Below are 16110 nucleotides of genomic sequence, written 5' to 3'. Positions count from 1 at the left end.
AGATGAAAAATTACTGAACTAATTAATTCTGGACTTGCCATAATAATGGTTGTGAATGTGAATGAAGACCAAGTCACAGTCACATTGAACTTCATACACTCCAGCATTTGGTACTTTGGTTATCTTTTCAGATGTACTTTGGACTTGCCGAATGGGAATAGTGTTTTGTTCATGTGTGTATGTGTTTGAGGAGGGGAAGTAAAAAGGCCATATAGTATTTTCTCTGTTTTGTAAGGGCTGTAACCATTGGCCTGAAAAGTATGGCGAAGGTATTTAAGTTCAGTGGAAAGAGCTGCAAATAAGCCCTAACTGTGTGTGTTTTTAGAGTACCATACTGTTGGGCTGAATATTGATGCGATTGTTTATGTAGATATCTTTGTGTGTGTGTGTGTGTGTTGGCTTTCTATAAATGGAAAATGATAATGACCCATCTGAAAACCGGTGACTGATGTGTCAAGAAAAGGCAAACAGTTATTAGATACCTTTTCTATTGTGAAGTGAATATTGGAGTGTTGGCTGTTCAGGGGTAACAAAAGAATCCAGAGTATCTTGTGCATGGGCCAAATGGCAACCACATCATCAACGAAGTATAACCACACTAAGGACTTGTGTATAGCTATGGTAAGTATTTTGTTTTCAAAGTGTTCCATGTAAATATAGATGAGTTCCCCCATCCATTTGCTCACTGCAGTCATTTTCTCATAGATTCTCTGGTTTCTTATTCGGTTTTTTTTTATTATTTCTTATACCGGTTTCAGCCTTTCCAACAAGTACTGCCATGAGCATTATTCTACTGCTCATGAACTAGTTTCCATCATTCTTCTCCATATAAAAATGTGATCAGCTACTGACTAACATCCATTTACAATCAAACTTCAAATTCAGCAATCTAATTTCTCAACAATCATCCAATTGTACTTATATCATACTTGGAACATCATTTTTCACATACTGTTCTCCAAGGACTGCAAACTCAAGATGCTCAAGAAATGGATATTTTTGAATATATTTTTAAAAACATCCATCCATTAAGTTACTTAAATATAAGGAGCCAACAGGCTTCATTTCGGCGATGTAAACATTTAAATTAAGGGGATATTAAATCCCACATTGTTTTAAAACTGAATAAGAAACTCAAAGATCGGAATCAGAGAGTTTCATGCCGAATATAGTAAACTATAAAAGTATCAGCGATTACTAGCGTGAGCTAATGCAAGTAGTCCTAGTACATAGTACAAACTCAGGCAACACGCAGCAAAGGGTAAAGTTCTGATCGCTATTCTTGGTATTTTCCATAATGTAACAACACGTTTCCTAGGAAATGTATGCTGTTATTACATTATCGTGGGAGGTCACTACCCAGACCGGTTTCAGCCTTTATTGAGGCTTCATCAGTGAGTAGCTAGACCAAAATTAATACCAAAGGGTATAGCAAAAAGAACTTATATATTCTGCTATACGAGTTGTCGAAAAGGTGCTACCCATTAAGTTACTTAAATATAAAGAGCCAACAGGCTTCATTTTGGTGATATAAAAATTATTTAAATTAAGGGGATATTAAATCCTGCATTGTTTTAGAACCGAATAAGAAACTCAAAAATCGGAATCGGAGAGGTTCATGCCGAATATAGTAAACTATAAAAGTATCAGCGATTACTAGCGTGAGCTAATGCAAGTAGTCCTAGTACGTAGTACCTTTGCTGCGTGTTGCCCGAGTTTGTACTACGTACTAGGACTGCTTGCATTAGCTCATGCTAGTAATCGCTGATACTTTTATAGTTTACTATATTTGGCATGAACCTCTCTGATTCCGATTTTTGAGTTTCTTATTCGGTTTTAAAACAATGCGAGATTTAATATCCCCTTAATTTAAATAATTTTTATATTGCCGAAATGAAGCCTGTTGGCTCTTTATATTTAAGTAACTTAATGGGTTGCACCTTTTCGACAACTCGTATAGCAGAGTATATAAGTTCTTTTCGCTATACCCTTTGGTATTAATTTTGGTCTAGCTACTCACTAATGAAGCCTCAATAAAGGCTGAAACCAGTCTGGGTAGTGACCTCCCACCATAATGTAATAACAGCATACATTTCCTAGGAAATGTGTTTTTACATTATGGAAAATACCAAGAATAGCGATCAGAACTTTACCACCTTTGCTGCATGTTGCCCGAGTTTGTACTGCGTACTAGGACTACTTGCATTAGCTCACGCTAGTAATCTCCGATACTTTTATAGTTTACTATATTCGGCATGAAACTCTCTGATTCCGATCTTTGAGTTTCTTATTCGGTTTTAAAACAATGTGGGATTTAATATCTCCTTAATTTAAATAATCCATCCATTCTTTTGATACTCGTCCATAAGTATTTGACGTTTTGCTCTGCGAAGATATTACTCCTTTTTGTAGATATATGATTATTACCATAACAGTTTATAAATATACTCGTTCGTTCTTTGTTTCACCATATATTATACTGTTGCATTTAATATATATATATATATTAGGATAACCAAGCAATTTTATATGCTTGGTTATTTTAGCTCCTAATCCCAAGTATGCAAACAATTAAGTTTGCGCCTGAAACAAAGTTCAAGTCTAAAGATGGTACAACACCAGGGCAACTCATTGTAAAGGTGGTTAAAGCTTTGATCACTATTCTTAGTATTTTCCCATAATGTAAAGCACATCTCACTAGAAGATGTATACTGCAATGCATTATGGGTGTTGTACCATCTTTAGACTTGAACTTTGTTTCAGGCACAAACTTAATTGTTTGCATACTTGGGATTAGGAGCTAAAATAACCAAGCATATAAAATTGCTTGGTTATCCTAATATACAATATACCCAAGTTAAAAATTTATTCCCATATATATATATATATATATATATATATATATATATATTTGTGTTTGTTTGTTTAAGAGTTCGTTAGAGTTCAATCTGAGACAGCAAGAATTTGTTGAGTTAGTCCGACAAGATCGGAGGATAGATGCTGTTAGGTAAGTAAGTTTTCTTAAACTTTTTTGTATTTGTATTTGCATAACTTTTATTTTGAGATTATTGAAAGTATTCAAAATAATGCTCAATTCAAAGAATAATTCATTATCAGACTGGCACATTTATTATTGTTTGCTTATTATTTTTTTTGTTCGTCAATTTTGACATATTTGTTATTCGTCGGCATCATCATTAGAGAACAGCTGATAGAAAAAGGAAAAGCTGATTCTTGTGTTGGAAAAAGAGACCTAAATGGCAGAATAGGAAATAAATTCCAGATATATGAAAATAGGAAAATTTGAGCAAGGCTAATATCGATAATAATGGCAAGTACCTGCTCGATTTCTGCCTAGAACATTGAACTGCTTATTACAGACAAGTTTCAACATAAAAAAATGTAAATTCACTTGGAGAGAAGGGCATGATCAACTGGTGTTGAGCAGGATATAAATCAGTGTCACATAAAAAATGAAAAATTTGTACTCAAGTTTTGAAAAGAATCAGTCAAATATCTCTACATTCCTCAGATGGAAACTGATTCAGATATACAAATACTGTTCAGGGGAAAAGTGAAAGAATTTGTAAACAAAAATAAATCATAGTGCATGTTCCAAAATCTGAAGGAAACATTGATTGACTTAAAATTAGATTTAATAAAAAATTTATGGCCATAATTGTGATAGACCATTATGCCAAACACATAGGGGAAGATGATATATAATGTTAGACTACACATGTAGAAGGTTGTAATCCTATAGAACATTACTACCATGGGCAGATTAAGAATTAGATAATCCAGATACCCTGTGCTAGAGAACACTCATTAAAGTTTTGGTGATAAACAAATAATGACATTTGTTTACCACATTCACAATCATCCATGCCCATACTTGAATTCCTACCTACAACCTGTTAGATTGTGGGCTCTACTGATTACCCAGATTTTGAGATATCATAGTTCAGAAATCATTTTTGGAATAAAAAGGGGAGTAATGGCAAAACTTTTTTTTAGATCATATTTCCTGTACAGGTTAATCTGACAGATTGATAATTTTTTCATTAGATATATGAAATTGTTTTCTTAAACAGCTTCTACACAAGAAAATAGTCCTGTTGAATGGTAATGGTTACACATGTTGGTAATACAGTTCTTCATAGATCAGCCAGAAAGCAATGTGAAACGCATGGAGAGTACATATATTTGTGCCACTAGATGCAACCTAAAGAAGCTTTGTGATAGATATGTTTTGACTTTTATGATTTTTGATAATTTCTTAATTATTAGAAACTGTAGAATAATTTGATTACCTCTGCATTTTTTGATAAAGTGCAAACATAATCAAATCATTCTGAGGTGCAGAGATTATCAGATTATTTCTTACATTTCAATTTTTAAGACTATGGCTTAAAAAATACAGTTTTTTTTATATTATAGTTGTTATAATAATTTACAACTAAATAATTGTTTGGATCAGTGCCATTGCATCTAAAACTGCAATGTCTGGATGTTGATAATGCATGGAAGTGGTAAAGGAATGCTTGAGAGAGGCAATGGCAAACTGCATACCGAGTCAGGAGATTAAAATGGGAGTTAATCAAGTGGGAGTTAAATGGATGAATATCATCATTAAGCTGCAAGCTGCAAAAAAAGAAACAATTGTGAAGGAAATTTAAGGAGAAGTGTGACCTGCAGGCATGTCACACTTCTTGCATGAGCAGTACAAGGCACAGGCCAGAAGGGTAACTAGTGTGGTAAGAAAGGCAAAAGCAAAGTATGAAAGGAAGTTAGCAATTCAGGCTAAAGATAATCCTAAACAGTTCTTTCAATATGCTGCAAGTAAAAGAAAGAAAGAATGCATATGGCAGAATGATTTTAATGAATGATGGTAGGGGTAACTAAATCAGTTGAAATAGTAGAATTACTAAATGAACACTTTGCAAGAGTATATCATCGAGATGGTGACTGCAGGAACAAGAGAGCCAGAGGCTTATAAACTGAGGTAAATGAAATGGAGGTGCATAGTATTACAGAACCTTAACGTGAAAACAGATGTATGATTGGATGGTATAACAGCTCAAGTTTTATGTGAAGTGGTGAGGGAATTGTCAGTGCCCTTTACCATATTGTTTAACCTAAATCTCAGTTCTGGGGTTAGTTCCAAAAGGGTGAAAAGAGGGAAAAACTTCTATTTCATAAAGGAGGCTCCAAGACTGATGTAGCAAATTACTGAATGATCAGCATATCTGGAGTTGTCAAAGTATTGGAGAAGTTGGTCAAGAGCAAAATACAGGAATGGATAGATGGAAATGGGATACGGTCTGGGGTGCAACATGGTTTTGTGAAGGTTAGGTCATGCTTGAGTAACTTGCTTACATTTTATAATATAATGACAGCTGAGTTGGATAAAGGTAATGGTGTTATACCATGGTACATCGTGCTTTATTGTCCTTTATAAATCTTATCTATAGTTCTTTAGTCTTTCGATTAATTGTTCTGCTGTTCCTATTCCGGCCGTTAATTTACAGTGCTTAGTATTATTTAGAGCCAATTTTTATCAGATACCATTCTTTCTGATGAAACGTGTACTATTCTTGCAGAGAAAGAGAATGCCCTGGGCAAGAGCCAAATTTTTCTATTGTTGAAGTTCTAGAGTTAGCTCCTTTTCGGAATCAAGAAAAATTTATTTGTTAGTACAGCTGCACCATCTTGATTCCTATACAAAAAAGATATTCCTGTCAGAGAGTTAATAACACACAGATAATCACACGGCATTAGAATCTATTATTTTATACACCCTATTAGTATATTCCTTAATCAGCAGTCGTAACCAAATTTCCTTTCCCCACCCCCCCACACTTGAATTTATACAGGTTTAAATTTTGCAAGCGGTACATTGGCATGAGAAATCAGGCAAGTTTCTTAGATATAGAAAGCAAAACATTTATTTTACACTAAGGTATTGTACACAGAGATCAAAACTTTGCTTTAGACATATAATGACTTGTTCATGAAAGAAAATCTCAAAAGTTCTCAGACAATCTATCTAATTATAACTAAATAGGCATGTAAATTATTTTCAACAGATCAATTAATCTAATTCTCGTTAACTTATCACTGTTATATAAATGAACAACCTATAATTCCCCAGATTAGATTACAATATGCCAAAAATTTATCATGTGCATAATTCAGTAACAATGAACTTCTAGAAATACAACATTTAGCTGCAAAGTAAAACACTATAGTCCAGACAGTTATAAAAAGATCCTATCACATATACGGTTAGCACTTTCATTCCCTCTAGTCCTGCTCTCAGTATGAAAGACAAAAGTTTCTACGTTACCGACCACGTGGGCTTAACATCAATCTTTGTTGATTCCCTTCGGTTAGGTTCCTAGGTCTGCTATCTGTAATTTCCTCCGACTTCCTACCATCAGTGATTATGATCACAAACCACAACTGTTTCTATAACTTTAATGACACCGCTTCGACGGCTAGGCACGTGCGACTCTGCATAAAGCTGCGGTCTCCGCTGGCTGCATGGCTGTGCCACTACTATGCTTGAAATGGATCGCTTCCTGTCTTTGTAGCCGTCGTTGACCATCCTTCTAGTCGTTGGAACCCACAGCTGAGGGAGAGAGACACCACGAAGAACAGAGGACTGAGAGAATGCTATTTGCGCTGCCAAATCCTTATATAACCCCTTGTCTGCTCTCCCATCTATGTCACTGATTGCTCACGACACCTAACTCTTTTTTTGCACACTCCCCTATGCTTCTCCCCGATATTTCCCCATCACGTGGGTGCCGTACACGTGTCTCGGACTTCGCATTGCAATGCCCCGGCTTATGTTCATAAGCCGATTAGGCTGAGGTGGACTTGGCTTAAACTTTCTCCTTCTAAAGTAACCTTCACTAAGACTTTTTAGACTCTTATATGTTATTTATAAGACAGTTTACAATTTATCACTTACAAAATTCCATTAATACAATATTAATACATTAATGTTTTCACTTACACCTTATGTACAAGCATTTCCTTTTTATAGAGTTTTTAGATCCTAGTTAAATCTCGAATGAAATGCTCACTAACAAATTGAACCTTTCATTCCAGATTCAACAATGGGTTTACAGTGATACTGCTGGACTTTGCAAAGGCCTTTGATGGGATACCACATGGAATTCTAATCAGTAAACTGCAGCACATGGTAATGGATATGGGGTTGGTGAGATGGATAGGAGTGTAGTTGATGGAGAGATATCAAAGAGTAGTTTATTCAGCAGTAGAGTCCAAAAGAAGGCCTGTGACTAGTGGCATACTGCAAGGTTCTGTTCCAGGATCGCTACTATTTAATTTATACATTAGCGATATAGGAAAGGATCTGAGAGGAACTCTTCAGTTATTTGCTGATGATGCAAAGTTGGGTAGAGCAATAGTTAATACAGATTATGTCAAAATTTTGCAGGATAGGTTAGCAGACTGGTCAAAGGAGAATGGATGTCAGTTTAATGTTGCAAAGTGTTAGGTGTAAAGATTACTAGTTGTATACCATATTGGTGGAACTCTACTCCAGGAAGTTGATGAAGCCAGAGATTTGGGATAGACAGTTAAAGTTTAGGCTGCACATAGCAAAAGTGGCTTTGACAAACAGGTTATTCTTTCTCTTTGTCAAGCCTTGATAAGCCCCCATCTTCACTACTGCATGGAGATCTGTGAGCCAGAGTTTCTTGGTGATGATGAGGTGGAGAGGATCCAGGGGTGAGTAACGAAAATGGTAGCATGCTATGGAATGAACGTTACGAGAACAGTTCGAAGATTTGTGGGTTACAGAAACTTGTTAATAGGCAGAAAAGGGGTGATATGATTAAGACATACAAATTACTGTACAAGATTAATTCGGAGGAAATTTTTCCAAATAGGTCTGGTGGTGGAAGAACCAGGGGCCATCCATGGAAACTAAGTAAGATTGTAGATAGCAAGGGTATTGGAACCAGGTTTTTTGCTTGGAGAGTAGTGAATGAGTGGAATAGGTTGCAAGAGTCTGTTGTGGGTGCCATGACTGTGAATAAGTTGAAAGCAAAGTATGATAGATACTGCATTAATGTTGGATTCTTCTTATTATTACAAATTGTTTCAAGGAGTCCTTTAATTCTGAGATTATACGGTTTGTTTTACATTCTGATATCCTTTATAAGCTTACCTACTTATTTATTATCAGAATATCTTTCTTAATTATTAAAAAACCACATTAAGCAGTCTGACTGTCATGTCAACGATTACACCTATTTCAAGCAGAATTGTCAGATATCCTTACAAGTTTGGTTGTACATTTTATCATTTCATCAACATGAACATTGGTGTATACTCTCCCTTTATGAACATTAGTGTATACTCTCTCTTTACACCAATGTTCTTTTTGAAGTGTTAAGCCTTCTTGAGGTGTCTTCTCACCATATGCCACTAGACTATTTGAGTTCTGCTGCCTTTGGTCTAATAATTTCTGTAAATGAAACAATTGTCTTTACAAGCAACTTGTTTGGACTGGCCACTGGAAATTTTTATCTCTTCCTTATGCTGTACTTTTTCAAACTTTGAAGGGGGGGGGGGAACAAAAAAAAAACAGATCCTTTCTCAAACTATCTTCCAAAACTTGCCATCTGGTGGAGATATTTTAACTGCATCTTTATAGTTTGGAAATGTGATATATCTGATTTAAACAACTTTCTTCATTCTCTACAAGAAACACCTTCATCAGATATTTTATTGAAAGTTTATTTTTCTTTGTTTCACTTAGTTAGACTATAATAAATTTAGTTTAATCCTTTATCCAAGTGTGAGCAAACAAAGTTTGCGCCTGAAAATATCTTCAGGACTGGGGTCAGGTAGTACAACACCGGGAAACTCGTTGCCCCCAGTCCTGAAGAGATTTTCAGGCACAAACTTTGTTTGCTCACACTTGGATAAAGGATTAAACTAAATTTATTATAGTCTAACTAAGTGAAAAATAAACTTTCAACATCTTTCTCTAAATCCAGAGTAATTTAATAAAAAGGTTGCACACACCTTTTGGCAACTCCTATAGGTAAAGATGACCTCACCATTGTTTCTGCCTGGTATCTCCACTTCTGGGCCTGGCTCCCGCTGAAGAGACCTCAATAATAAAGGTCAAAACTAGTCAGGGTAGTGGCCCTTCTCTTAATGCATAACATTATACATATCCGCAAGGAGATGTGTTTTGCATTATGGGAGATACTGTGATAGGAGTGATGTTAGCTTGGTCCACCTTTGCTACGAGTTGCCCGGTGTTGTACTACCTTACTCCAGTCCTGAAGATATGTTCAGGCGCAAACTTTGTTTGCTCACACTTGGATAAAGGATTAAACTAAATTTATTATAGTCTAAGTGAAACAAAGAAAAATAAACTTTCAATAAAATATCTGATGAAGGTGTTTCTTGTATTTGTTTATTAAGTCCTGAATGTTTGCCTGTCATATTAGCTGCTCCATCAGTACATATACCAACAGTTTTTCCAATCCAAATTATAGTTACAAATTTATGCATTGAACACATTAAAAATTTCTGAACTTGTTGCATGCAAAGCTAATTCTAAAAACTTAAAAATCTTCTTTTATGTCCTCAGCAGTATATCTATGTAGTGAGCGAAACGAAGCAAAATGGCTTTTTTGAGATTGATTCATCAATTTGTATTGCAAACATTGATGATTTTTTTTATTTTTTCAATTAATTGATGTTCAACATTCTCAGATAATGTTAGAATTCGGCATCATTGTGTCGTTGGACAGGAGAATTGATTTGAGTTTTTTTCCGCAGCTGTTGATCTGAACATTTCAAAATACAGTCATACCCTGAAGTTACGCGGTAGGTGGGACCTACAAAAGCGCGTAAGTCGAATTCGCGTAACTTGGGGTATAATTTTGCATGTAATTTATATATACAAACGTAAAAAATATTAGTTAATTGGGACCAAAGGTTTACAAAAACACCTATATTTTTTTTAAGAAATATAATCATAATTGTAGTTTTTCGTACATAAAAAAAAAGGTTATTTCTATGTCGATTGTTTCATAAAATCTAATAGATTCGTCTGACGGCATAATGTCTTTTTCTTCAAGCAAAATTTCTTCATAGCAAGCCAATGATTTTTTTATTCCTTTCTTTTGGCTACAATTCGTTCCCCGTTAGAATCTATGTCCTCCAAAATCTGTAAACCTTTCTTTTATGATTGTTCTTACTGTGGATTCGTGTAGACCGAACTTCTTTGCTAGCTCACAAATTTTCATTCTGCTTTCAAGATCTTTAATGTTGCGTTTTGTTTCCAAAGTCGATGTTTTTCTTTTCTTGCTAGTTATATCAGAATCGGAATTGCTTCTTTTAGACGACATTATTATTTTTTATGTGATAAAATTTGTATCAAAAACATAACATTAAACAATCACAAGGTTTGTAGACTATAAAAATCGTGTATGAATGGAGAACGTGCGAAACACATCAGTGCTTGTTCACAGCATGTGCAACACTGGTTAATGCGGTCGGCACCTGAAACATACGACTAGTGGTGATGCGGAACAGGAATACGTACATATAAGAAACCGCATAACTCCAGATTCGCGTAAGTTGGGGTATGACTGTACACATCTATTAAAAAAGGTTTCATCAAATCTTTTCTGGTGGTAAAAGATTTTTTTGTTTGAGCGAAGCAGAGTGCTACTAGATATGAAGATATAAGTATTTGTTTTGTATAAAATTTTGTTTAAATGATTTCTTCTGTAATTGAAACTCTTGCTTCTTATGTTCAAATTCATAAATCTAAACCATGACTAGATTTATTGTCATGACAAATTACACACATTGGACGCAGGTCTTTTTCAGTAGATTCAGGCAAAAGAATAAAACCATATTTAAGATAATCATCATTATAATGTCTTATAAAACTAGATTTTTTTCTTTTTTGCTGATGGAGATTCAGCAATAATTTTGCTTTCATGGTCAATGACTTTAAATTGTTCAGGAAATGACAAAGTATACTAAAATATTAATTAATTGAACTTTAATCAACAAGTTCCAATATTTCGGCATTGTTACATTGCCATCTTCTGAGAAGATAAAACTATGATATGTGCACGCAGTCATTAACAACGAGCAAATGAGGCTGAACAACGCAACTGGCGTTGGTCCTAGAGTCCTAAAGGTGCCGCCTAGCATGCTAAATAGGGTTGTCTTGGCTGTTGGGCTGATATTCTTAGGATGCAAGCTTCCCAAATTTGTTGAGATTTGGGAAGTTTTAGAGTTGAGGCAATTTCAGGAACAATCTTTCATATTTATGTTTGTTACGGTGTAGTGAAGTGACTTTCTTCCAGCATATTCTGTGGTGGGTATCTAGTGCATGGTCTGCAAGTCCTGAGTGGCTGTATTGGTGAAACTGATACATCCTGCCTGTTTGGCCATAGTAGGATAGTTTACGACTGCAAGGGACCTGGTATACTCCAGGTAGGTCTAGGGGAAGTGACTGGTCCTTGATGGAGCAGATAAGGGATGCCAATTTATGTGGTTTTTAACAGGTAGTCAGGTCATATTTTTCAGGATTTTTGGTGAGCTTGTTAGACGTGTCCTGGATATATGGAATGGTGATAGATTTAATCTCTGTTAAGAAGGGGAGGGAGGGGGTTATGGTTAACTGGTTTTAATATTTTTTGGGGGTTGTAGTCATTGGCTAAGAAGGTGTTAAGGATATGGTTAATTCAGTAGTTAGGGCATTGTTATCGGAATAAATTAATTTAGCCCTGTTATATAGGGTTTTTATAATTCCATATTGTTGTGGGGGTGGGGGGGTGATTGCTGGTGAATGTATCTACCTGTATGGGTCGGTAAACAGAGAAAACCAGGGATCCATCAGGCTGGCGTGTAATCAGTGTCTAGAAAAGGGAGACTGCTGTTGTTTTTCTTTTCCAAGGTGAACAGGATTGTGGAGTGTTGATTGTTTAAGTGTGTTAAGAAGTTGTGGAGTGTGTTTAAGCCATGTAGCCAAATAGCAAACACATCATCCATGTAGCATAGCCAGATAGTGGGTTTTTGTGGGGCTGAGTTTAAGGCTTTTTCTTCAAAGTCTCCATAAAGAAATTTGCCATGGGTGGAGAGAGTTGAGAACCCATGGCTGTCTTATCTGTTTGTAGAATTTTTCTTGCCAAACAAAATAGCCCGAGTTCATGATGAACTGAAATAAGGCTGAGATATTGGGAGGAAATTTGGCTTGGGTGAGATCTAAGATATCTTTGAGTGGGACATTTGTGAAAAGAGGAGACATGAAAACTGACCATTATGTCAGTATGTTGGAATGAGAGGTTCTCTATACTGGCTTTAAAGTGGGCTAAGTTTTTAATGTGTGATGGTGTGTTGCCAGTATAATGTGTGAGCACTTTGGCTAATTTGTATGTGGGGGGAATCAATGCCATCCACAATGGCATTGATTCTTACTGAGAATCTTAAAAGTGTGAGCAAACAAAGTTTGCGCCTGAAAGTATCTTCAGGACTGGGGTAGGGTGGTACAACACCGGGCAACTCGTTGCAAAGGTGGAGCAAGATAATAGCGCTCCTATCTCAGTATCTCCAATAATGCAAAACACATCTCCTTGCGGATATGTATAATGTTATGCATTAAGGGAAGGGCCACTACCCAGACTTAATCCCTTTTATCTTTTATAAACTTTCAACCATTCACCTTCAGGTATTCTTACAACAACAGTTTACAGAAAACCAATTTTCACAGGTTGTTATATTCTCAAAGAATCTGCTCATCATCCTTGTCAAAAAACAGGAATCATAAAATGTTTAATCCAACAAGCCAAAACTAACTGTTCAACTTCTCATTTATTACAGAGAGAACTTTTGACTATCAAACATCACATGAAACTAAATGGCTTCTCCGAAAAGAGTACACAACATCTTTTCGATTCTTGCAATCCAACACAGAACAGCAAAGATTCAATACGTCGAGTTCCAATTCCTTACATTTCCGGGATTTCAGAACCAATTTCAAGAATTCTGAAGAAATATGATTTAACAGCCACTTATACACCTATTAACAAATTATCTACCCATTTTCCTTCATCTAAAGATAAATGCTCAACCTTGTCTCTACCTGGTGTGTATCCATGCTGAGCTAATCCAGATTTCTCGGGTTTGTTGTGTTGAATTGATGCTCTTGAATTCTTTTTTCTATAGAACATCCAATTTGTCCAAAGTAGGAAAGATTACAGTTGCAAGGAACAAACTGGACGTTCTATAGAAAAAAGAATTCAAGAGCATCAATTCAACATAACAAACCCGAGAAATCTGGATTAGCTCAGCATGGATTAGAAACAAGCCACAACATCCTTTGGTCCAAGACTCTCCTCCTACACAGATGTTGCTACAAATTTGAACATTTATTTAAGGAAAGTGTGGAGGCCTTACTTCAATGTCCTAACTTGAATCATAATGACTGTATATCTATATCAAAAATTTGGGAAAGTTTAATCAGGATAACACATTAATTTTTTTTTTAATATAAATTTCCTATATTAGTCTAATGTTATTTAAGATTATTACATGAATTTCTGAATTAATATCTTTAATTATGACTTTAAAATGTTTACTCTTCTAATACTTAGCAATATGATATCACGTGGCTTGTTCTATGTGTGAATGATCAATTGTTTGTATTCCACCTTGTTTTTTAAAACTATTCCTATGTAGCCACTGAAGATGGTCTGTAATATTCAGTCCAAAATATTTAGCAAATTAAACATTATTCTTGTGTAAACGTGTATATATTTCTAATCATTATGACACAAGTATCATTAAAGAATCAAAGTTATATATATATATAATATAATATATAATATATATATAATATATAAAGGCAAGCAATTATACAGGGTGTTCGGGATAAATTTGACATATTTATAATTAATTATATTTTTCCGTAAGTTACATGTATTAACACACACTTCTCTTCATTTAAAAGTTTGGACCCTTCTTCATTCATATACAAGATGTCAGAAAGGATGGATAGCTGGAACCCACCTGAATCATGGAAGAGAATAACTTGTATCATGATGATTCGTGCCCGCCATCAAAATAAGGATATTACGACTGCTGCCCAATGCTCCCTGAATACAGTAAAAACAATCAGGCATGAACTAGAGACTTGCAATGGTGACTACGAGGATGTAGCAAGAAGAAAGATCCCTAGCAGACGATCTGATTGCGTTCGTACAGCAGAATTCCTCGCAAATCTGCAGGAACAGGTGTTGAAGAACCCTGGCATTGGAATTCGGGCTTTGTTCGTGGAGTTGCTAACTGTAGTCAAGCCCTGGATAACAAGGGTAGCCAATGGTAGGCCGTATGTATGGCAGCAGGATTCGGCCCCTTGCCACACCTCTGGGAAAAGTCAAAAATGGTTGTCTGAAAATTTCTACGACTTCACCAGTCCAAATGTTTGGCCTCCAAACTCCCCAGACTTTAACCCCATGGATTATTTTGTATGGGGCGCAGTTGAAAAAGACACCAATCGCACTTCCAGTAATACAAAAGCCCAGTTAATGGATAAAATTAAAACAGTTTTTGCGGCCCTTCCCAGGGAGACTGTAGCATCAGCTTGTTCGAGGTTCCGAAGCAGAATTGAAGCTGTGATCGATGCTAATGGTGGTTATTTTGAGTAAATCTTGTTGATAGTATTGTAATTAACTCTGCCTGTAATGTTTTTTTGTCAATTCATTAAATTTAATAGATACAAAGAAGATTTTCTTTTTCCTTACGAAACTGTCAAATTTATCCCGAACACCCTGTATATATAATTGCTTGCCTTTGTGTATGGGATCAATATCTCAGTTCTCAGGTAAGAACAGATAGAAGTTTTTTAAGAGCTGTGAATTGTAATTGCTTGGGAATATTTCATGAGGAAGGCTGTTCCAGAGAACTGAGGTGGATGGGATAAAAGAGGAAGAAGATAAGCAGGTTCGGCATGTTCGCAGCAAAGGGTGCTGAGTAGCTGCTGCTGTTTTATTAATAGGTGCAGCTGAAAGTGAAGGAATGATAGTTGCCAAGTCACTGGAGCAGTAACCATTGAAATACCTGTAGAATAGATGCAGTACTGAAATACTATCTGTGAGATAGAGGTTGAAGTGAATCTGTAAGAGAGGGATAATCAATGAGCCTAATTGCTTGCCTTTGAACAGCATCAAGGATTTTAAGGGAAGTTTTAGGTGTACTGCCCCAAACATGAGAGCAGTATTCTAGGGCAGATTTGGGATTTGTATGTACAGGAAAATCTCACTTAATGCATTCAATATACACGATAATCATTTAGCGTAATTGGGTGAAATTATACTATTTTCTGCTTTAACCAAGTGATTAATGAGATTTTTTTTACTCGAAATTTTTCTTGCACTTGTCAATGTAGCAGGCAGTGGCAGTGCTGTGGGCAGTGAATTTGCTGAATCAAATGCCAGCAACACTTGGCATTTGATTCAGCACTAGTAATGCAATAATTGTTTGAGACCTGGAATACAGCAAGTCTACAGTTCGGACTGTATTAAATAAGAGCAAAGAATTCAAAGAATAAAAGTTGCTGCTGCTTCTTTAAGAATGCAGATCACCCGAAATAGAAGCCATTTAACAATCAAGATGGAACGGTTCTCTCATTCTGGATTGAGGACTGTAACCGAAAAAAGGAATACCTCTTAGTATAAGGAATATTCAGGCAAAAGCTCTCAATATTTTTACATAATTGAAAAAGACCATATTTGAAAGGGAGGAATGTGAAAGCTTTACTGCGAGTTTAGGTTGGTTTGACTATTTTAAAAATCAAGCTGGACTGAATAATGTAAGAATAACTGGGGAATCTGCTAGTGCTTATAAAGATACTCTGGCCAAGTTTCCTGAAGAATTGCAAAGAATAATTCAGGAGGGTGATTATGGTGGTCGTCAAATATTCAGCGTCGACAAAACTGGTCTCTTTTGGAAGCAAATGCTAACAAAAACTTTCCTAGCTAAAACTGAAGCATCTCAACCAGGATACAAAGTATCTAAATATCGTCTTACACT

General features: G+C 35.7%; 1 protein-coding gene across 2 annotated transcripts in view; it reads left to right on the top strand.

The window, feature by feature from the left end:
• The window catches only part of Kaz (E3 ubiquitin-protein transferase Katazuke), a 204426-nt gene that overhangs the window by 150696 nt on the left and 37620 nt on the right, over positions 1-16110 (top strand). For both annotated transcript variants that reach the window (XM_090414968.1, XM_090414969.1), the window contains exon 7: positions 2931-3007. In XM_090414968.1, coding sequence (XP_090271094.1) covers positions 2931-3007 — 77 coding nt within the window. The remainder of the gene's footprint in view (positions 1-2930; positions 3008-16110) is intronic.

This window comes from Typopeltis vanoorti, chromosome 26 (genome assembly GCF_054136105.1).
Source record: "Typopeltis vanoorti isolate ZY-2024b chromosome 26, IOZ_Tvanoo_1.0, whole genome shotgun sequence".
In the NCBI taxonomy this organism is placed as follows: domain Eukaryota; kingdom Metazoa; phylum Arthropoda; class Arachnida; order Uropygi; family Thelyphonidae; genus Typopeltis; species Typopeltis vanoorti.
This window is presented reverse-complemented; position numbering and strand designations above follow the sequence as displayed.